General features: G+C 52.0%; 1 protein-coding gene across 3 annotated transcripts; it reads right to left on the bottom strand.

Moving 5' to 3' along the window:
- Positions 1-314: 314 nt before the first annotated feature.
- TMEM130 (transmembrane protein 130) lies at positions 315-17,335 on the bottom strand. 3 transcript variants are annotated; one of them, XM_032606342.1, is made up of 8 exons: positions 17,210-17,335; positions 11,536-11,841; positions 10,094-10,253; positions 6,727-6,893; positions 5,902-5,986; positions 4,272-4,474; positions 2,198-2,310; positions 315-1,694 (listed from the first exon to the last, which is right to left on the bottom strand). In XM_032606342.1, exons 1-8 carry the CDS (start codon positions 17,292-17,294, stop codon positions 1,542-1,544), a joined length of 1,272 nt encoding a protein of 423 aa, XP_032462233.1. In that variant the 5' UTR covers positions 17,295-17,335; the 3' UTR covers positions 315-1,541. The 3 variants fall into 3 exon arrangements, with proteins under 3 accessions (XP_032462233.1, XP_032462232.1, XP_032462234.1); XM_032606341.1 differs by having other exon boundaries at positions 1,542-1,730; positions 17,210-17,294; XM_032606343.1 differs by lacking the exon at positions 11,536-11,841 and having other exon boundaries at positions 1,542-1,694; positions 17,210-17,294.
- Positions 17,336-21,060: the final 3,725 nt, after the last annotated feature.

Genomic DNA, 21,060 nt, shown 5'->3' with positions numbered 1-21,060 from the left:
ATCCCCCTCTGATCAAGAGTCCACCCCAGAGTCTCAGACTTGGCTACACATTGGAGTCACCTGGGGCGCCTGGACCCACTTCCGGGAGGCCCTCAGGAGCCAGACTGTCTGTGATGCAGCCTAAGAGGCAGTTTGAGAACCACTGACCCAAACCACTGACCCAGACCTGAGGTCGTAGCCAGCGGCTCCATCCAGGGCACTTGCCAGAGAACACGACGGGACGTCCCGCTTCATCCAAGAAATCCTCTTGCTGCTTGCGAGGCCCAAACATCCACGCACGGAAAAGAAAGAGACTCGGGCCACCTGGCATATGCTTGGCTATACTCAGAGCACACAGGCTTTATTCGGCAATAATGGCAGTATTTCATGAGTCGGAGCTGCACGACAGTGGGAACGCTGTTTTCAGCACAAAGTCTGAGAGCAGACGATGACAGCAACGAAGCTCAGCCCCCACGGCCCTGCCTCCCCTCCCCAGGCAGGCCCAGGTTGCTCCCTAATCCTGCACAGTTCGATGGGGGCCTAATCGTGGTCTCCCTCTGCACCCATAACACAGTCTCTGCACATCCTCTGCCTCCCCCAGGCTGCTGGGCCAACAAAGAAAGAGGAGTGGGCTGGTCCCCCGCCCCGGGTTCCATCCAGTCCTGCCTCTTCCTTCTCAAGGCCACCCTGGGAGCAGCTGGGGCGGCAAGAACACTGTCCCCTCCCCCTCCGGGTACCCAAGTCCCCATGGCTTGACTCTTTTTTTGCTGCAAAGCCGTTTCCTCAATGAAAGTTTAACATGGACTCAATAAAAGAAGGTGCTATTTATAAAGCACTTTGCACTCACAAAGCATTAGCCCTGCCCCCACCCAACCCCCAGCAAGCAGAGAGAGAACAGGGTGTCCCTAGAAAGGGACCCAGTAGCCACAGGGACAGCACACAAAGGGAGGAGCCAGGCCCAGGAGCTGTCAGGGCCTTGTGGGAAAGGTCAGATTTCATTTTAGCGCTGATTCAGGGTACTTCCCAGCAACCACCTAATTGATACAGAGGAAATCATCTGAAATGTCTGTGTGGCGTGTGTGCACGCTTGTCTCTGTATGTGTGGCCTTTTGTGATGCAGCCTTAAATTATCCATTTGTGACCTTCCTTCCAGCTCTCTGACCTGGGCAGTGCTGCCTGGGGGAGGGAACTGTGAACCCAAGATAGACAGCAAATGTGCCAATAGGGGAGGAATGGACGAGGAGTAGCCAGGCACACTTAGGAGAGAACAAGGACCACGTCTGGTGTTGCAGCCCCACTTGGGGCCTCTTCAAAGCCAAGGAGTGGGACTGAGAGGGGCTTACAACCGTATAGGTGGATGGATGGATGGATGGCTAGGGGGTGTGATGGAGGGGGGCTTGTGGAGGCAGCTGGACTGTAAAAATGGATGGCCGTCCAGGGTGGACAGCTCTGCACACATGAACCCCTCCTGCTGGGCAGCGTGCACCACCCTGCCCCGCCCTGCCCGAAACTCCCAGTCAGCAGTCAGTTAACGCTGAAACCGGGTCGGGGGTGGGGGGCGCTCACACTGTGTAAGTTTTGACAGACTTGTAGAGGGGCGGCAGCAGCCCGTGGTTCTCGCGGACAACTTCCAGGTACTCGGATGGCGTCTCCAGCAAGAAGGGCCCACAGCACATCTGGCAGCAGCACCTGACCCCAGTGGGCGGCTCCGGGTTCTTGTCAGACATGGGGGAAAAGTCAAAATCAGCCACCTATGGTGAACAAAACCCCACTGGTCAATCACCCGCCCGCCCACTGGGAGTCCCATTAGGTGGCCTTAGGAGCTCAGCTGCCTGGCTAGGTGGCCTTGAGCTCAGCTGCCTGCTGGCAGCGTGCACAGAAACACCTTTCTGGAGCCACGCAGCGCTTCCCTGTGCCTTTGGCTTTTCTGCTCTGTGGGTCTTTCCTGCTTTCGGTTGCCCTCTCCCTTAACAGCTCACGGGCACAGCTGCCAAGCAAGGGGCGAGCATAGAAGGAGGTAAGTCACATTGGCAGGCAGCTAAATCATCAATCGGGCCCCATCTACGGATGCCTCTTGGGCACATTACCCCCAGCCTCAGGGCCTTGCTCTGACATCCAGACCACCTCCAGGCTCCCTGGTCTAGCCCCCTCTGCCCTCTCCGCATATCCTCTCCTGTCAGGGCCCAGGAGTCCAGCCCCCACCCCACCAAGCACCCACCTCCACCATGTCCTTCTGATGAGCAGCGTTCCGCAGGGTCATGTACATGATGAAGGCCAGCATCATGGTGATGAGTGTGGCACACGGGAAAGCGAAGACAGCAGGCTGGATGCCTGGGAGTGAGACAGGCTAAAGTCACGAGCCTGGGTAGTTGGTGCCGAGTACTAGCCTTCAGGAGGAGATGACACAGGGGAGAGAACACAGCCCACCAGAGCTGTTTTCCTCCTTGTGTTCATGCATCCCATCTAGGCAACCCCAACAGGCAAATCCAGGATTTCACAAAAACCAAGCTGGGGTATGTGAGGGTTTTCAAGTTTTACTTGAGAGTGACTTTCAAGGGGTGCAACTAAATTTCCCACCAGAGTGTGGGCTGCTCCCAATGAGACAGAGTGATGACGTACAACTTCTGAGCCTATGCCATGAAAGACCCAGCAGCTTCCTCCTTGGTCTCTCTTGGGTGACTTGCACTGGGGAAGGGAAGCCAAGTTGTGAGGACACCCAAACAGCCCCGTGACCTCTGGCAGCTCTGGGCTCACTCCCTTATCCTGTTACCAAGAAGCAGCATGGCAGAGCAGGAAGAGCCCAGGGGGTCTTGGGTTCGAATCCTGGTTCTGACCAGTGACCTGATGGCAATACTGACCCACAAGGCTGCCACGGGAATGCAACCAGGTGAGGCAGGTGCAAGGCAGGCGATCAGCAAGTGTGGGTTCCTTCTCCCTACTCCCCCACCCTCCTCCTGGTAGAGCCACCGCCATACGCCATGAGGATCTGTCTCCCAAGAAAAGGCGGCATTGATTACCTGTAGTGCTGTCTTTCTCTGCAGAATTCAGAGGGATCCCAGACACCCAGTGCCCAGGAGATGTTGGGGGAGGTGGGGCCCAAGGCCGCTGATGATGCCAACAGGTCACGGAGTCTGCCTGGCCCACAACATCAGCCGGGACCAGGAGCGGAGAGTGGTGTCTGCTCAAGGTCTCAGAGGGACGGGAAAGACTGGAGGGGGCAGTGACAGCATCTGGTGCACTTACAGGGCCAACCTCGGGGATGAGTGCAGCTGGCGGGGTGTCCCCTTTTGTTCTGTATGGCATGGAACCTGGCTGGGCATCTGAAAGACCATCCCTAGGGTTCTGGGATCCTACTTTCTCCTCTACGTAAGAAAGTTCTTTTCTGGGGTCACAGAACAGCCCCCCTCCCCGGAGATGAAGGGTAGGACCTGACGCTGTCATCAGCCAGTCCTGTGGCTGTAAGCCAGTGGCAGGACCTCATGATGTGTTGGGGAAAGGGTATTCCAGGGGCGATGGTTGGGCACCCTTATGAACGAGAGAGACTGTACTGCACTTTCTGAGCTGCTTACCCTCCCTGGGAGACTCACAACAGCCCTGTGAGTCCAGCACCGTCACCGTTGGATATGCCTGTTTTAGTGGCAGCAACAGCGCCGAGATGGAGGTGATGGGGTGGCGGTGATAGCAGTGAAGGAGGGAGGGTTCGTGTTGGGGACAAGTGTGGCAGTGGTTAACGTATGGAGAGACACTGACCACTGTCAGTGGTGGCGGCAACAGGAGAGCTGAAGTTGGGATGATGCTGGGGTAGCACGGGATGGATGGTGTCGGTCCAAATGGTCGGTGCGGGGGCTGGTGGCAGGGGTGTTAACGGCAGTGCTGATAGTGGTAAGGGTGGTCGCAACGGCAGCGCCGTCTCTGGCTATTGAAGATGCTAGAAGAACTGTCTGTAGCATGTGGTGATGGTGGCAGTGGCGCTGGGCAAGTTAGCCGGCAGTAGCTGAGCTGTCTGTTGTTACTGCTAGTGGTGCTGGTGTGGAGGGTGGTGGTGGTGGAACTGAGGGGTTCTGGTAGTGGGGGCTAGAGCAGTTGTTGATGGCACTACAGAGTTTCTAGTGCTGTGGGTGGTCAGTCAGTGGCGTTGGTTGGGGACCGTAGGGTTATTGATGATGCTTGTGTTGTTGGGACTGATGTTGATGGCTGTTGGTGGAGCTGGCTGGTGGCAGCACACTGGCGGTGGTGGCAGGGTTGACTGGTTTTTGCTGCCTTTGTAAGAGCAGAGGCGAAGTGTCACTTACTGGAGGGCCAGACCTGGATCTTGTGGTACTGATGTGTCTTGCTGATAATGTTCTCGGCCTGGATGCTGAAGCAGTAGTCCCCAGGATCCCTGAAGATGTGGGTCAGGTTGTAAGCCGTACTGCCCACTGACACAGGGTGACATTCCCCTTCCCCCAGCGGGAGGCACTCGGGCTTAAGACGCCAGCACACGTTCAGAGGGGGGCTGCAGGGAAATGGGGGCAGTTTTTTAGCAATGGCTCAGAAAGGAGTGTGAGCATAGACTAAGTCCAAGAAAGCCCAGGCAGTCATGAACTTCAGTGTCCTTTCCAGGACAGAACACCCAGCTTCCCTGGCCTCCAGGGAACAAAACAGTACATAAGAGATGGCTCGGGGGCTTCCCTGGTGGTGCAGTGGTTGAGAGTCCGCCTGCCGATGCAGGGGACGCGGGTTCGTGCCTCGGCCCAGGAAGATCCCACATGCCACAGAGCGGCTGAGCCTGCGCGCCCGAGGCCTGTGCTCCGCAACGGTAGACGCCACGGCAGTGAGAGGCCCGCGTACGGCAAAAAAAAAAAAAAAAAAAAGAGATGGCTCGGGACTCCGAGGGGGTCAGTGAGGCAAACAGGGACATACACAGACTGCTGAAGGAGGCAGAATGAGTGCCCCAGTGACGCACTTGGTGCACTGTGGAAGCACAGGGGACGGAGGAGCGTGTTCTTAATGAGGAAGTCAGGGAAGGCTTCCTGGAGGAGGTGGCATTTGAGTAGGCCCTAAAAGGATAAGTCGGCTTTTGACAGGTTTGAAGGGGTGAGGGCATTCCAAACTATCCACCTGCCACAGCACAGGCTCAGAATCTGGAAAATGCAGGTCCATAAAAAGAATTCCAAGTGAGCATTCCTATCTCACACGACGTAGACCAGAGTAAAACACACACTCATGCCACTTCAACGATCAGGTCTACCAAGCACAAGTAGTTTCCCCCTCTGCTCTCTAAGTACTGAGCTCTTATCTCCAAAGCCCCCTGAAAGCTTCAGGAGCCACCTCCAGCCCCTTGGCTTGTCTTCCTCCTTCCTTGGCTACTTTGCCCCCTCCCGGTCTAGCCTTATTTCCCCCTGACATGTCCCCTTGTCGGGGGATTGGGTGGGGTTGGTCTTCCCCACTCGAGTCTTTGGAGGGCTGGGCCCTGACCACTATTTTTCTGCAGCCCCGTCCATCCCAGTGGCCCCAGAGAGGGGCTCCCTTGTGGGGAGAACACACCCAGCATCTCCTCATCTCATCACTTACTACAAACTCAGCTTGATGGTGTTCTTGGCAGGAGCTGAGCCAGGTCCTACCCAAGATGGCCTGCTTTCCAGGGGGCTGGAAAGCAGGCCCAAGTCACATACAGGTCTTTTCACAGGAGTGGTCGCTCACCTGCCTCTGCCTTGATGCCCATGTTGCCGACAGCCCCAAAAGGCCACTGCTCCCTCCTCTGGACCCTGAGAATGGAGCCATGCCTGTGACTCTCCCGTGGCACAGTCAAGGGTGGCATCATCCCTCCGTGAGCTCCTTAACTTGGGGCCCCTCAGGGATGGAGCAAAAGGTCAGGAGCCTCGGAGGGGGAGTACGGGCAGGACCACAGGTCACGTGCAGTGTGCTCTGGGCTTCACTCACCTCCCCAGGAAGTTCAAGGTCACTATCATCTTTTGGAAGGTCTGAATTAGGGTAGGCCCCAAGACCTGGATGCCTCGAAGGGTTTCTGAAAGGCAGAGAAGACCTCATTATATCTGGTGGCTGACGAAAGCTGTATCAGGGCTCGTGGAGTCCCGAGGCTGTGTGACCATCACCCCGTCCTCCTCCTGGCCCTCCCCAAGGGCAGGTCACAGGTCACATCCAGGGCATACCCGGGTCCCGCCTCCCTGCCAGCAGCAGGTGCTGGAGCCAGCTTAGAGTGAGGGAGCCGGAGGAAGCAAGCAGGGCCCTGGTGAGCAGGACCTGGGGCTGACTTAGGGTACCGCCGCCTCCCCGCATCATCTGTTCCGTGTGTGGGGTGGGGGAAGCAGCACCCCATTAGCATGACCAAGAAATCTGCTGCAGCTGCCCCAGCATCCCCTCTTGCCAAAGCCGGGTCTGGCTGTTCCCTCCCTGTGCAGCCGACTGAGGCTGTCCCAGCCCCAACAGGACGGTCCTTGACGGGAGGCAGATGTAGCCGGGAACGAGGAGTGATGGGGATGCACCAAATCACAGCAGTGTCTGGGCTCTGCCACCTGGTGGCCACCTGACCTCCTCCATGGCCTGCAGTGCCCTCTTGGAAGCGGGGAATGACAGACCCGCTCAGAGGGCTGCCAGGGGAACAGAAGAGAGGCTGTGCATCTGAGCTCAGCCCAGTGCCCAGTTGGAGCCACCCTGATCTGCAAGTGACCCAGCCCTGGAAGGAGTGGTACCCAGGGCTCCCTGATGGGCCAAACGCTCAACCCACACCAACCCCCAGAGACTCACCCTGCAGCTTCAGCGAGGCGGAGAAGTCGCCCGTCTTCTGCAGGACGCCCTTCCCGACGTCCGGTGTTACCTGCTCCCACTCGGCCACAACCTTGACCTTCACAGTGAAGGATCCAACGATGGAATAGTTATAATAGACTGTAGCGTCTTTGGTCACCATCTGGGTGCTATAAGGTGACAGGGAGGAGATGACAGAAGTGACTCACGTGCCCTCTTAGAGTGGTTGTACAGTGACACATTCAGACCAACGCCTTGCAAGCAAAAACATCATCCCAGCATCAGTCCCCAGAGCCAGCCAGGGCATGAGGTCAGCTGTACCTGGTAGAGTGGCTGCTGGTTGTCTTTGTATTTGTAAGTTACAGGTAGGAGAACTCCTAGCAAGAGGTGCCTGTCACCTGCCAGGAAGTGCTCTGCACCCTGAGCCAGGAAACTGGGAAAGGCTGTGTGTTAGACAAGGACAATCTGGGGAGGGGAGAAGTATGAACTCTGGAGTTCAGACAGACGTGGCTTTAAATCTCAGCTCCAGCATTCCTATTTACGTAACTCTAAGCCTTACTTTTCTCATCTGAAAAACAGGGAGAGTCATACCTCCATCACAGGTTATGATATAACATATTAAGTGTGTAACATCATGCTTTTTCCCTACAATTACCTGAATCACTTCAAAAGGAATTCTAGGGCTTCCCTGGTGGCACGTGGTTGGGAGTCCGCCTGCCGATGCAGGGGACGCGGGTTCGTGCCCCGGTCTGGGAGGATCCCATATGCCGCGGAGTGGCTGGGCCTGTGAGCCATGGCCACTGGGCCTACGCGTCCAGAGCCTGTGCTCCGCAGCGGGAGAGGCCACGGCGGTGAGAGGCCCGCATACCACAAAAAAAAAAAAAAGGAATTCTAGTAACAATAAAATATTTTTGTTGATTTGTTGATGCTCTTTATATATGAAGTTTATCAAACCTTTACCTATTACATATCTTCCAAATATTTTCTCCCAGTTTAACCTTTATCCTTTGGTTTGATTTACTTCTTTCATTTCAAATTTTAAATCTGATGATGCCAAATTTAGCATTTTTTCCATTCTAGTTTCTGCCTTTTATTTACAGAAATGCCTTCCCCACCGTCAAACTATCCAATCTCAGGGGATCATCTACATTCCAATCTAGTCCTGGTTCATTATGTTTACTATTTTAAATCTATCTGGAATAGCTTTTGTTAGGGATTAGATTATTTTTCTCCCAAACAGTTAACCAGCTACCCTAGTATCATTTATCAAACAATCTATCCTTATTCACTGGCTGGAAGTAACATTGTTATCATACACTACATGTGTATATAAACTTAGGTTTTTTTTCTGCTTTTTCTATTCTGTTCCATTGAGCTGCCTTTTCTTGCTGAAAATTATTTGTAGCTTTCTAAATACGTTTATGTATGTATTTCTAGCCCCTTTCCCCATCACCATTCATCATCATTCTGCTTTTCTGATCATTTCTCTTTCTTCTTACAATATTGAGAAATTCTCATCATTTTTCAAGTCTTTTTAAGGTTCTCAGTACAATCTGTGATTTTATTCACATAAATCCTACAATTTTAGGCTAAGTTTATTCTCTCCGTTTTTATAAATATTATGAAAGATTTTTTCGACTGCCATTATATGGAGAAGATAAGAATCTTTGTTTTGTAACCAGCCACATTATTAAAATCTTTTTAGTTCTAAGATTTTTCAGTTGAGTCTTTTGTGTTTTCCAGGTAAACAGTACTGTCATCTGTGTACAATGACTTTTGTCTCCTCCTTTACATTTATATTTCATTTACTTTTCTTATTTTATTTCATTGCCTAGTCAAAAATGTTCAATTGCAATAGAAATAGTGAATTCCCTGGTGGTCCAGTGGTTGGGACTCTGCACTTTCACTGCCAAGGGCCTGGGTTCGACCCCTGATCGGGGAACTAAGATCCTGCAGGCTGCAGCGCAACCAAAGAAAAAAAAAAAAGGAGAAAGAAATAGTGAATATAACTTTCTTTAACGTGAAAATAAATGCCCCTAATAAATATGGAGGCTGTGCCCTGGTTTGAGACAAATATTCTTTATGTTATAAAACCATATATATACATATATATATAAGCGTATACGTACATGTATGTATATATGTATGTGTATACATTATGTGTATATGTGACGTATATGTATACATGTATGTGCACATATGTGTAAAACTGTATTTATACACAAATTTTAGATGAACTGTAAAATCTTTGTCATGTTCCAGAAATTATTCTTATTGGGATTTTTATTGGTTTTGCATTAAACTTAAAGAATGACTGGGGGGAAACGGACATCTTTACAATATTAAGACTCACCATCCCGGACATGGTGTTCATACCCATTTACTCAAATCTTTTCTACTTCTGCGGGTGGGGGAGGGAGGGCTTGGGAGTTTGGGCTTAGTAGATGCAAACTATTATATATAGAATGGATAAACAACAAGGTCCTACTGTATAGCACAGGGAACTATATTCAATATCCTGTGATAAACCATAATGGAAAAGAATATGAAAAAGAATATATAGGGCTTCCCTGGTGGCGCAGTGGTTGAGAGCCCACCTGCCGATGCAGGGGACACGCGTTGGTGCCCCGGTCCGGGAAGATCCCACATGCCGCGGAGCGACTAGGCCCGTGAGCCATGGCCGCCGAGCCTGCACATCCAGAGCCTGTGCTCCGTAACGGGAGAGGCCACAACAGTGAGAGACCCGCGTACGGCAAAAAAAAAATTAAAAAAAAAAGAATATACATATGTACATAGCTGAATCACTTTGCTGTACAGCAGAAATTAACACAACATTGTAAATTAACTGTACTTCAATGAAACAAATTAAAAAAACAAATCTTTGCTACTTCTCAGTAGCTCTGTAGCTTTCTTCACGCAGGATCTTGCCCATTTCCAGATATGCCTGACCGGCCCCTACTTCCCGACCTGCCTCCCGCAATTGGCTTGTCTGGAGAGGAGGTGTAAGGAGAATGAAGCTGGAACACCTGAATTCTACCAGGTGAGTATAACAGCGTGTGTCATTGGCTGGCCAGGTCCCTCCAGAGTCAAACAGAGAAAAATCTACCTACCTTGACCAGCCTTAAAGGGCTGTTTTGGGCACCAATGACCCCTCTACTAGGTTGCAGGCACCTTGAAGGCAGGTCCCATGACTGGCTCACCCTGGTCCCCATGGACCCCGAGCTTGGCACAGAGCTGGTGTACAAGGCATGTTTGGAGTGAGAGAGAGTGAGCAGGTGAAGATGGGAGAGTACAGAGCACCCCGCCTGGGACGACAGGGCCACCAGCCATGAGCCAAGACTTTGGGGCATCAAGGGGGGTAAGGACATACCCATCTCCGAAGTCCCAGCTGTAGAGAAACGAGGCGGTCTTGAAGAAGTTGCTGGGGTCGTGGAGGAGGAAGGAAACTTTAAGGACTGTCTTGGTGAGGTAGGAGCTGGGCCAGGGCAGGGAGGTGTTCTGGGTGACAACGAGGTTCCCCACGAGGAACTCTGGGACAGAGACCACGGGAGGGTGAGTCCACTGAAGTGGAGGAGGGCAGAGCCACGTGCCAGTTGGCAGGGCAGCCTCTCCCCCACCCGACCTCCTGGCTGTCACAGCCAGGTGGTGGCAAGAGGGGACGCTGCAGGTCACCGAACACAGAGGCATATGCCCCCTCCGTGGACGCTGGTGAAGACTCACTTCATGTGTTACATGTATAGCTCTGCTCCTGAACCCCTTTCACCAAGACCCTGAACTTTCTGGCACAAAAGATGCCCAGGACCAGAAGGAAATGCACAGGCTTTGAAAGCAACTCTTGGGAAATATTTCAAAGTATTAGATGAGCCTAGAAAAAATGAGCAGTTCTACTGACCGCAGGTCCACACCCCATGTGCTGGGCTGGGTGAGGAACACCATTCCATGCTGCCTCCTCTAAAAAAAAAAAATTAAAAGCTGATTTTTTAAGCAGAAAGTGAGGTGTGCTCAATAAAGCTCATTTGGAAATTGCTGAAAAGTGGAATGAAGAGAAAAGAAACTGCTTATCACGCAAACACAAGCATTGTTGATGTTTTGAAGAATTGCAAAGTATACGTGTGTACATATTTAAGGTATACACATATTAAACACAGTTGATCAAACTGGTTATAGAATTTTGTTTTGATTTTTTAAATTTTACAACCATGAGTACTCCCCCAGGCTACAAGAAACTCTCTGTAAAGGTCATTATTATTCATTATACAAATTGTGTCAGTATACTTAACCAGTCCCCTTATGGTTGCATACTTGGCTTGTTTCTGTTTTCTTCTGTTGTTATAAAAACTGTGATGAACATCTTCGTGCATAAACCATTACCCAAATGGAGGCTTATTTCCTGAAGATAAGTTCTTTAATAGACTGTAAACTCCAAGAAAGCAGGGACTTCTTGGAAAGAGAGAGATGGGAGAGGAGGGAGGGAGGGAGGAAGGAAGGGAGGAGAAGGGGGAGAGAGAGAGAGAAAGAGAGAAGGAGAGAGGGAGAGCGAGAGAGAAGGAGAAAGAAGAGGCCAAAGACTAAAATAATTTATAACCATTGATACATATGTATCAGCTGCTCTCCAAAGGGTTGTATTAATTTACACCCGAGTAGCAATATGTACTTTAAGTGTCCATTTCAGCACAACCCTGCCAGCAGTGCATATTACCGTTTTCTGATCCTTTGTTAACTGACAGCAGCGAAGGAACCATGGGTCTAATCTGCATTTATGTGATTACCAGCCAGGAGTCTGAAGACAAATCAAGTAGGAAAGGTCCTCACCTGTAATGGGGAGGACGAGGACGCTCCTGGCCACAGGCTGGCACATCCCGCAGTCAGCGGCGGTGACCCAGACGGAGACCGGGAAGTCCCCGGGCACGTTCCCCACGACGCGGATGGTGGAGCTGAAAGCCTCATCTGTCTTCCCCGTGAGCAGCAATGGGGTGTGAATCCAGCGGAAGCGGTAAAGGCGGGTGCTGGCGGGCAGGACCAGGCTGCCATTGTCATCGGCCACCAGGCTGGCCGTGATGGTCACCTCTGCCCCCGTGGTGGCAGGGCCATCGGGGGTGAGGTGAAGTTCATACACGCCTAGGAACCCAGAAACAAAGGCAACAAAGTCCGCGTTTCACGAAGGGGCGTGGCCAGGAAACCCACCGCCACCCTCTGGGCCGGCTTCCGTGAGTCTCTTTTACAGGTGGAGAAATTGGGGCCCAGGCAGGTCAAGTGACCCGCCCAAGGGTCATATGATTAGTTCATTGCCCAGCTGGGATTCAAACCCAGGCCCAACTGACTCCAAATCCCACGCCCTTTCCCGTGTCTCCAGTTTGTTTTATTTTTTCATGCCAGCCAAGCAGGGCCTTACAGAGCATGTGTATGCTGACCTGGCCCTGCTTCGTAGCTGTGAAAATGATGGCCAGTGCATGTCACAGGAGGAGCCACTGCAGCTGATGCCAAGAAATGCCCACTCTTTTGGACTAACCTTCACATGTGAAACAAAATTCCAGCTGGAAACACAAAGCTGAGTCTGGACCCTGTTAAGGCCTAATACCTTGATGGTGGTAGGCCAGCCTTGGGAGGAAGGGCCACTGTGATCCAAGCCAAGCCCCCTTCTCTTTGGTCTCAGTTTGTAAGTCTGTAAGGTGAGAGTTTCTAGATCTGAGCTGTCTAATATGGTAGCCACTAGCCACGTGTGGCTCCTTAAGCGTCAATTAAAGTGAAACAAACTTAAAACCCACTTTCTCGGTTGCACTGGCGCATTTCAAGGGCCAGTCACATGTAGCCAAGGGTCACTATAGTGGACACTGTGGATACAGATCTTCATTATCACGGAAAGTTCCACTGGACTACACTGCTCTAGGGAACCTCCAGGATTCCTGCCGGGGCCAATGCTGGAGCTCTGTGATTCCAGCTGGGTCAACTCCTTGGGGAACCTGAACTGAAATACTGGGGATGCAGCTCTTACAGGGAACCCAGGAATTCGTTTTCTAGGTTGCAAGCAGAGAATAGGGCCTGGAGCACATGGAATGGAGACCAAATAGGAGGCCTTTTCAATAACACTCCCCATCTGACCAACACATTGAAGGTAAGACTAATTGTAATCTGAAAATAGAGAAAGGTATAAAATTAAAAAATAGTTTTTAAATAATTAGTAACAACCACTTACTATATTGGGTCATTTCCTACTATTCTTTTAAATGCTGCTTACTCTGAGATTATATGCTCCATTGCTGTTTCTGTTTTTTCAATTCTGTATCATAGGCATTTTCCTAAGTCATTATTCTTCACCTGCTTTAGATAGCTGCAGATTTTATCATACTCAGAAGGTAAGATTTTAAAAATCAGATTTGTTTCCATCATAAAAGTAATACATATGCATAAAGAATATTAGAAGTGTCCTATTACCCTACCCCCCAAAGACAACAGCTGCTCTCATATTGCTGTCCTCCAGCTCTTTTTCACGCACGGAAGTTTTAAATTTAGTCAGAATCAGCCTCTGCACACAATTTTGAATTACTTTATCTCTACCTGACAATACATCAGAAGGATGTCTGCAGCGGCACTAACGTGAACTTCACGATTTGCATGATAATCCCTCAAGCAGGCATATCTTAATTCCCAGAACCCTTCACTCCTATCAATAGCACTACTGCACGTCTTATTAACTATTTTCCTGTGATTTGTAATTTTCTTTTTCAGGTGAGACTTCTGAAGGGCCTGAGGTTAGAGAATGTCTAACAGTGCACACCTGGGCAGAAGAGGTGATGCAGAAGGAAGGGAGGAGGGCCCACAAGCCCCCCCTCTGCTCATTTTACTCCCCCCCACCCCAATTCCTGGCAACATACGCCCCCTCCCTTGGCTTCCAGTACCTCCTTAATGCTGATAGAAGCCAGTAACAGACTTCATTTCTACTGAGCAAGAATACAATGGCTACTAACCACATGCAATTAAATTTAAATTAATCAAAGTTAATGACTTCAATGTATAATACTAAAATTCCAGTCCCCCCATTGCACTAGAGCCACAGTTCAAGCGCTCAACAGCCATAGCTCTCCCGGATAGCACAGATATAGATCATTTCCTCCATCATCTAAAATTCTGTTGGCCACTGATGCTCTAGACCCCCTGGATTTCTCCCCTCCCAAACCTACCATTCTCTTCACCTTTCATTCTCTGCCGGGTCAGAGGACCAGCTGTCCCAAGAATCAACCCCCGGGCCTCTGCCACTAATTCTCCCTCTCCGTTACTACCAGCATTGCTTAAGGTAGCACTCTGCCCCATCCGGATGGATTACCGATACATCCTGAACGTGACCCTTGGCCTCCAGTCCTGCCCTAACTTCAGCCACCCCAACAAGCAGCTTCCTGCACAGTTAATCTGATCATGGGCCAGCCTCTGGGTGGAGGGAGACCACATTCACATTTTAGTACATCCATGCTGTAGCTTTAACCCTTTAACACCTGCAGTTCCCCCCAACATGCTCTGTCCTTCCTAGCCTCAGGGCCTTTGCACACGTTGTCCCCACTGCTCTTCTTCACCTATCTGTCTGTGGATATAACCTCTTCCAGGAAGCCCTCCCTGACACCCCCCCACCCCACCTCCTCGGCACTCTCCCAACAGCCTGAGCACACAGTTGTCTCCCTGGGTTGGGATAAAGGTTTCCTTATTTCCCCCACTGCACTGCAAGCTCCTTGAGGGCAGGGCAGGGGTCATCCCCATCTCCCCCAAGCCTAGCCAGGTGCTTGGCACATAGTAGGGGTTCAACACTATGCTGTGGAGAGGCACCTGGAGAGAAGGGTGTGGCAGAGGGACCAGGCCACACGGCACTGCCCCAGGAAACTCTTCACCCAAGTGCTATGGACTGAGCCCCAACCCGCAGCTGCTGGGGGGACCCAGAAGTACAGGATGTGCTCCCTGCTCTCAGGGGGCTCACGAGAGACCTGCTGGACTCAGCAAAACTGGGAGGTGAGCGAGTGTGTCCTTAACTGCACCCCATTTGCCTTGCGGCGATGTTGCCTGCCCCCACTGGGGACTCTGGCTCCAGCCTTTCCACTCACCCACGTTACACATTCCCTGTTCTGAATCCCTTTCCTTGGGGCCATGATTTGGATTATAAAGTCATTTGGGCTAGCATTGCAAAAGGGACCTGCAGCACCTTAATCCCAAAGAGAGAATTCCAGACACGTAAGTTTCTCCAAGATAACACAGTATGTATTTTACACTGAAGGACCTGAGTCCCCAGAGGTCCCCAGGGACTAATGCTACTGCCGGGGACCACACAGCAATCTGCATTGCCCTAGGCTGAGTCCCTCTGGCTGGGAGGCAGCCTTTGGCCAGGCTGCTGCAGAAAGAGGTGCTTAGAGGAGAGGCCATCTCCTCCCTTCCCTCTCTTGCTCCTGCCCACACCCCCCAGGAGAGGAGCGTGGGCCACAGTGAGGCTGGCAGGTGGCAGGGACATTCAGCTGCATGCTAATGGCCATCCAGCGTCTGCAGCAAGACAGGCGCATGTCAGCACGACGCAGATCCGTTGCCAGGGGAACAGAATCAGGAGGGCAGCCAGCTCAGCCAGGAGGCGGGATGGGGTGGGGGTGGGGAGGGGCTGTGGCTACAGCCAATGTTGCAGCAGACGCTGGCCCGGCTCCTGGGAGCGCCCCCCATCCCGACCTGTCCACACGCCAGAGGCTCCAAGGGCACTTTTCTCAGGCTTGTTTTTAAAAAGCAGGTATTTCACAGCCCCCGGGTGATGCTGCCCCTCGTCCTCAGGGCCTAGAAAGCGTCCAGAACATCCAGGCTGAAATGGACCGGGAAGGCTTTGCCACCTGTGGCTGAAGGAACCGAGCCCAGGTTTGGTTACCTACCCATGCAAATCCATCTTTCCAAGTTTGGGAGCCCAGATGACATGGCCTTGGAGTACAGAGCAGCCCAGTCAGGGGCTCAGGGGCGCCACAGGTGCCCCAGTGACCCAGAGCTGAAAGGGCCAAAGCAAAAAGTGAAGTGACAGCAGCCACAAAGTTTGACCCGTGGAAGAATGTCCACCAGCAGGCTCCCTGGGCTTCCACCTGGAGCACGCACATTCTCCCTGACCACACAGCCTGTAGGGCCCCAGAACAGTCTAGAAAAGGGCTGCATCAGCCTTTTCTCACTGCACATGTACACAGCCCAAAACACTTCCCAAGGTACCTCTGAAGTCTGGACAACACAACCTGGAATTAATGAACGGTCCAGGACACGGACTTCTGACTTCAACCCCTGGTGTAGGAAGCATGTCGTGCAGGCTGACCCAGAGCCAGGAAGGGTGGAAAGGGCTTCTGAATCTCTCTTTTTCTCCTGTGAGCTTTCCCCAACCCCATTCCCAGCTATTTGGACTGTATCATGGATGCAAGAGGCCAGGCTGGGAACCACACATGACTTCCAAAGAATTAATCCTCCACACCTTTTTTTGTTTTTGGCAATTTAGGCCGTGTTGATAATTTCTGGACACATGTAAACCTAATGGACAAGAGACCCCATTTCCAGGGGCAAGCAGATGCTCCTGACCAAGCCAATTCCCACAATTCCCTTAATTCATCCTTAAGATGCAGGTTTTTTATTTTACCTTGTGGCTTTCATTTCACAAGTTTGCTTTAGATCTCTTCTTCTGTCTACCATTCTTTCAAGGTGGGGGGGGTAATGAAAATCTTGGATAATATTTAACACCCACCCAATAGCTGCCCACATCCCAACTGTCCCCTTAAAACTCTCCACCCTGGGTCCTTCTTTGTCGCCAAAATGGGGCAGGAAAGTGGGTGTTGGCCTTCGGGCGTTGAGGAGGTGGGGATGTTAGAAGCACGATCCGGGGGACACCGGGTAGGACCCAGCGGAACCAGCTCCGGTTCCATTTTGGAAATCATTCCCAGAGAGGAAATGGCAGACCGGCCTCCTGGGCGCTAAAATCGCATACTCCCCGAAGTCAACACAAGCAGGGTAGAAAGCCTCTCTGGATAAGGCCACATTTTAAGGCAAAAACGCTGCTCCGCGGGCAACCTGGCCGCGCTCCCTGGGGGCTGTGGCGAGAAGACCGACCCCGAGCATTCCCAGATTCCCCTCAGCGTCCTCCCCCACCTCCAGCGGCTGCGAGGTTTCCAAACGTCGGGATGGATGCGCCGACCACCGCGCGGTCCCTAGGGCAAGGCCGATCTGGAGGTGGCAGCAGGAACGAGTGCGCGGGGAGCCCCCTCAAGTGCCGGTGACTTAAGGGGAGAGGGGAGAAGGGACAGAGGAGACGGTTGCGCGGCGCCCGGCAGGCCGTGCTCCGCTCCGCAGCTCGCTGCCTGCGGGGAGGTGGGAGGTGCGCGCAGGGCGCACGGCGCCACCTCCGCAGCCCCGTCTCCCGGCGAGGCCGCCCGCCCGGAACCGCCCCGAGGCCCCGGGCGCGCTGCGGCTCGGGGAGGGCGAGCGGCCGGCTCGCGCAGCGCCTTACCTGCAGCCACCCTAGCCGGGGCCAAGGGCAGGAGGCAGGCCAGCCAGAGGATGCGGCCGAGGCGCGGCCAGAGGGCCGGGGCCATGGCGGCGCTGGGAGCTGCTGGAGCGTGGAGGGCACGCGGCTCGATTCGGCTGCGGCGGCTGCAGCTCGTGGGTCGCACGGCACGGGCTTTGCGGGGAGGTACGGGCGCGGCGCCGGCTCGTCCTCGCCTCGGATCGCTGTGTCTCTGCGCGCCGCCGCCGGCCACAGCCCGCCGCGCCGACCCCGACCCACGTCAGCCGCGCCGCGCCCCCTCCCCGCACCCTCCCTCACTCCGCCGCACGCCGCCTCTCCCCACGATCCTCCACTCTCTCCACGATCCTCCCCTCTCCTCCCCGGTCTCCGCTTCTCCAATCTGCTCCCCCTCCCTCCCTCCCCTCGCCGCGCCCCTCCTCTCCCCTCGACCCCTCCCTTCCCCTCCCGTCCCCGGTCACCGTTCCTTCACTCTGCGCCCCCTCCCCTCCCTGCGTCTGTGCCCGCGTCCGCCGGCTCTGACTCAGCGTCCCTAGAGGAGCGTGCACCAGTGTGAAGCCCAGAGCAGGCCCCTTTGGGCTCTTTCTCCAGGTGGCTTCTCCCCTCATGACGCACACGGCTTGGAGATGCGGCTCTTCATTCAAGAAAAGTGTAGCACCTACTGTGTGCAAGGCTCTGGGCAGTGGGCCTAGGAACATCTTGTGTCCCTCCGGAGAGAAGGGCTTGGGTGCAGGTGCCCAGGTGCAGGCGCTGGGACTGATGCCATTCCTCAGTTTACCCTCTCTGCACCTGCTGTAAAATGGGGTTTGTGGTCATACCTGGGCCCACAGCGACAACGCTGTCACTGAGGGCCTTGGGACACTCAGACAACCAAGATAAGGAGTGACCAGGCTGCTCCTTGGACACTCCTTGGCCTAAGCAGGGGCTTCCATCTGCCATAACGGAACAGAGCATGTCTTTTCTCCTAGAAGGTGGCCGGCCTGGCTGATCTTAAAGACTGGACACCGGCAGCCTGGATCCTGGTCCCAGCTCTGCCTCTACTTTATCCTTGGCAAGGGAGCCCACCCAGAGGGGGTGTTGGATGGCTGGTCTCACCTGGCCGGCACTGATGCGACCACAATTGCAGGATGGGCTGCGTGGGAGTGAAAGAACTTCTGGGACAGCTGTGGGGTCCCCTGAGAACGCCCCATTGCCATCTCATTGTGATAGAGGGGAGAACAGATTTGAGTGAGTCCCCTTAGGAAAGTTAAAAGTGCTAGCCACTCCCTGGTGGCATCAGTCACCATTGTGGGGACAAATACCAGGCCTAGGAACCAGGAGACTTTGGATTCTGAGAGTTATGTGACCTTGAGAAAGTCACATAACTCTCCTGGTGCCTCAGTTCATTTTTCTTTAAAATAATAATAATGCCCCATGAGACTGTGGTAAGGATAAAACGACTTGACACATAGAACAGTGCTTGGACATAGTAAGTAATCAGTGTTGGCTGTCATCGTTAGAATTGCTTAAGGACTTGGGAGAGTTTCACTTGTCCATCAGGAATTGAGAAGAAAATTGTGCTTGAGAAGAAAATAGTATATTAAGATTATAAATTGAGTTTCAAATATTTGACTATTTCACATTTTTCAAAGGTCTGGTTGTTAGTGGTTTTTGTAATGTACTAAATGCATAAATAGAATAATAACATTTATTACGTTTTTTTCATGTGTAACATTATTACATTGAATAACTATACAGTAGCCATAGATGGTCACATCTATGTAACAGAAGCCACCTGCAAGGCCACTCTGAAGCTGATGTTGATGTGACCCTTCTTTGTCTAATTCCCCACAGGTATCACCTCCCCCAGAAACCTTCCTTCTTCTGGGCTCTCACAGCACCTGTCTTGATGTCAATTCTTGTCACTGAAAATCTTTCTAAAGCAGGTTAGTCGGTCTGTTGGCCCTAGCAAAATGGTATAATTGATTTCCCTTTGGTAACAGAAGGGCAGCAGCCCTAGTGTTAATATTCCTACCACAAATCCTCATTATCTTGCATTGGAAATGTAACTGTGGGAAGTGGGGGCCACTGAGCTGATAACAATCACCCCCGATCAGCTCTGGAGAGGCTTTGGGGGTTAAATTCTATGGTAGTTTGAAGTAGGCAAAAGGGAGTTCAGGGTGATCTCTTGTTGAATTTACCATGGCTCCAGGCCTAGATCTCAGCTTTACCGGATTTTCTGCTGGAATTTTTCAACCACAGGACACCCAGCCACCCTGTTGAAACCCACAAGAGACCTAGGGAGGATTTGTTAATTCATCACAGGGGAAAGGTTCTTCATAGGGGTGGAGCCCTTAGGGCCAGCCTCCAAGAAGCCCAATAGGTGAGGCAAAGGTAAGCAGGGACTCCAGCACACCAGGGGACAGGGGAGGGAGGATGGCCTCTTGGTGGCTCTCAGAAGGTCAGACTGAGGCCTCATGCCCTGAACCACTCCATGCAGAGACCACTTGTGCAGACTGCTCGTGCCCACCACAATGAATATTTTGAGGCTCCCTGTATTCTTTTTAGTGTTCCAGCTGTTCCTATCCTATGGGTTCATACAGTATTATTCCAAACAGGGTACAAATTTATACATTTGTTTATGGGCCGAATTGTGTCCCTTGAGAAATCCATATGTTCAGGCATAATCCCCAAAGTGACTGTATTTGGAGACAGTACCTCTAAAGGGGTAATTAAGGCTAAATGAGGTTATAAGGGTGGGGCCCGAATCCAATAGGACTGGTGTCCTTATAAGAAGAGGAACAGACACCAGAGATCTCTCTCTTGAGAGAGCACAGAGAGGTCATGTGAGCACATAGATGATGCCAGCGCGTACTGAGATGATGCCACGTATAAGCCAACAGAAGAGGCCTCAGAATGAAACCTACCTTGGTGGCACCTTGATCTTGAACTTCCCAGTCTCCAAAACTATGAGAAATAAATTTCTGTTGGGTAAGCCACCCAGGCTGTGGTACTTTATAATGGCAGCTTTAGCAGACTAAGACAACACCCAATGGGCAAAAGGAATACATTGGTAAAGAAAGACAGAGGGACTGCCCTGGTGGTCCAGTGGTTAAGACTCTGCATTCCCAATGCAGGGGGCCCTGGGTTCAATCCCTGGTCAGGGAACTAGATCCTGCATGCTGCAACTGAAGATCCCGCACGCGGCAACGAAGATACAGCGTGCTGCAACTAAGACCCGGCACAGCCAAATAAATAAATATTAAAAAAAAGAAAAAGAAAGAAAAGGAGCTTTCTGTCTAGGAGGGAAAAAAGATGATAAGTGAGTAAATATAATTTCTGATTCTAAGGAAAATTCCAGTATTATGAGAGCTAGTGGGGGGGGGCGGCAGGCAATGGTTTTCTTATATTGGGCCTTAAAAAGGCCTCTCTGAGGAGGTGACATTTGAGCTCATCAAGGATGACAAGGAGCCAGCTTTGTGCCTCTCAGGGAAGAACATTCCAGACAGGAGAATTAGCTACAAAGGTCCTAGGTGGGCAGGAGGCACAGCAAGGCCATTGTGGCTGGAACATGAAAAATGAGGCTGGGAGGTGCACAGGCCCAGGGATTGAGGATAAGTTGAAAAGTCTTTGGAGGGTTTTAAGCAGAGGAGGTGCATGATCTCTTTTATCTGATAGAGATGAAGTTGACACTGTCCCCAACATCTAATTCAGGAGATAGACAAGAAAACAGGCAAAAATCATAGCAGCATGATGGGTACTTTCTAGGAGAAGCTAAGGCCATGGGAAAGCATGTGAATTTCACCAATGTTACCCTCCCTGCCCCCACAACTGTAGGTCTTTATCACATGCAATTA

Source organism: Phocoena sinus, chromosome 15, assembly GCF_008692025.1.
Source record: "Phocoena sinus isolate mPhoSin1 chromosome 15, mPhoSin1.pri, whole genome shotgun sequence".
NCBI classification, from domain to species: domain Eukaryota; kingdom Metazoa; phylum Chordata; class Mammalia; order Artiodactyla; family Phocoenidae; genus Phocoena; species Phocoena sinus.
This window is presented reverse-complemented; position numbering and strand designations above follow the sequence as displayed.

Bases quoted from the DNA above. Each gene is read 5' to 3' on its own strand.
- TMEM130 (XM_032606341.1), bottom strand. From the start codon at position 17,294: ATGGCCCCGGCCCTCTGGCCGCGCCTCGGCCGCATCCTCTGGCTGGCC. The intron at 4,475-5,901 runs GTGAGTGAAGCC...ATTTCCCTGCAG, and splicing joins ACCTTGAACTTCCTGGGGAG to CCCCCCTCTGAACGTGTGCT. The intron at 2,311-4,271 runs GTAAGTGACACT...TCTCACTCCCAG, and splicing joins GATCCAGGTCTGGCCCTCCA to GCATCCAGCCTGCTGTCTTC.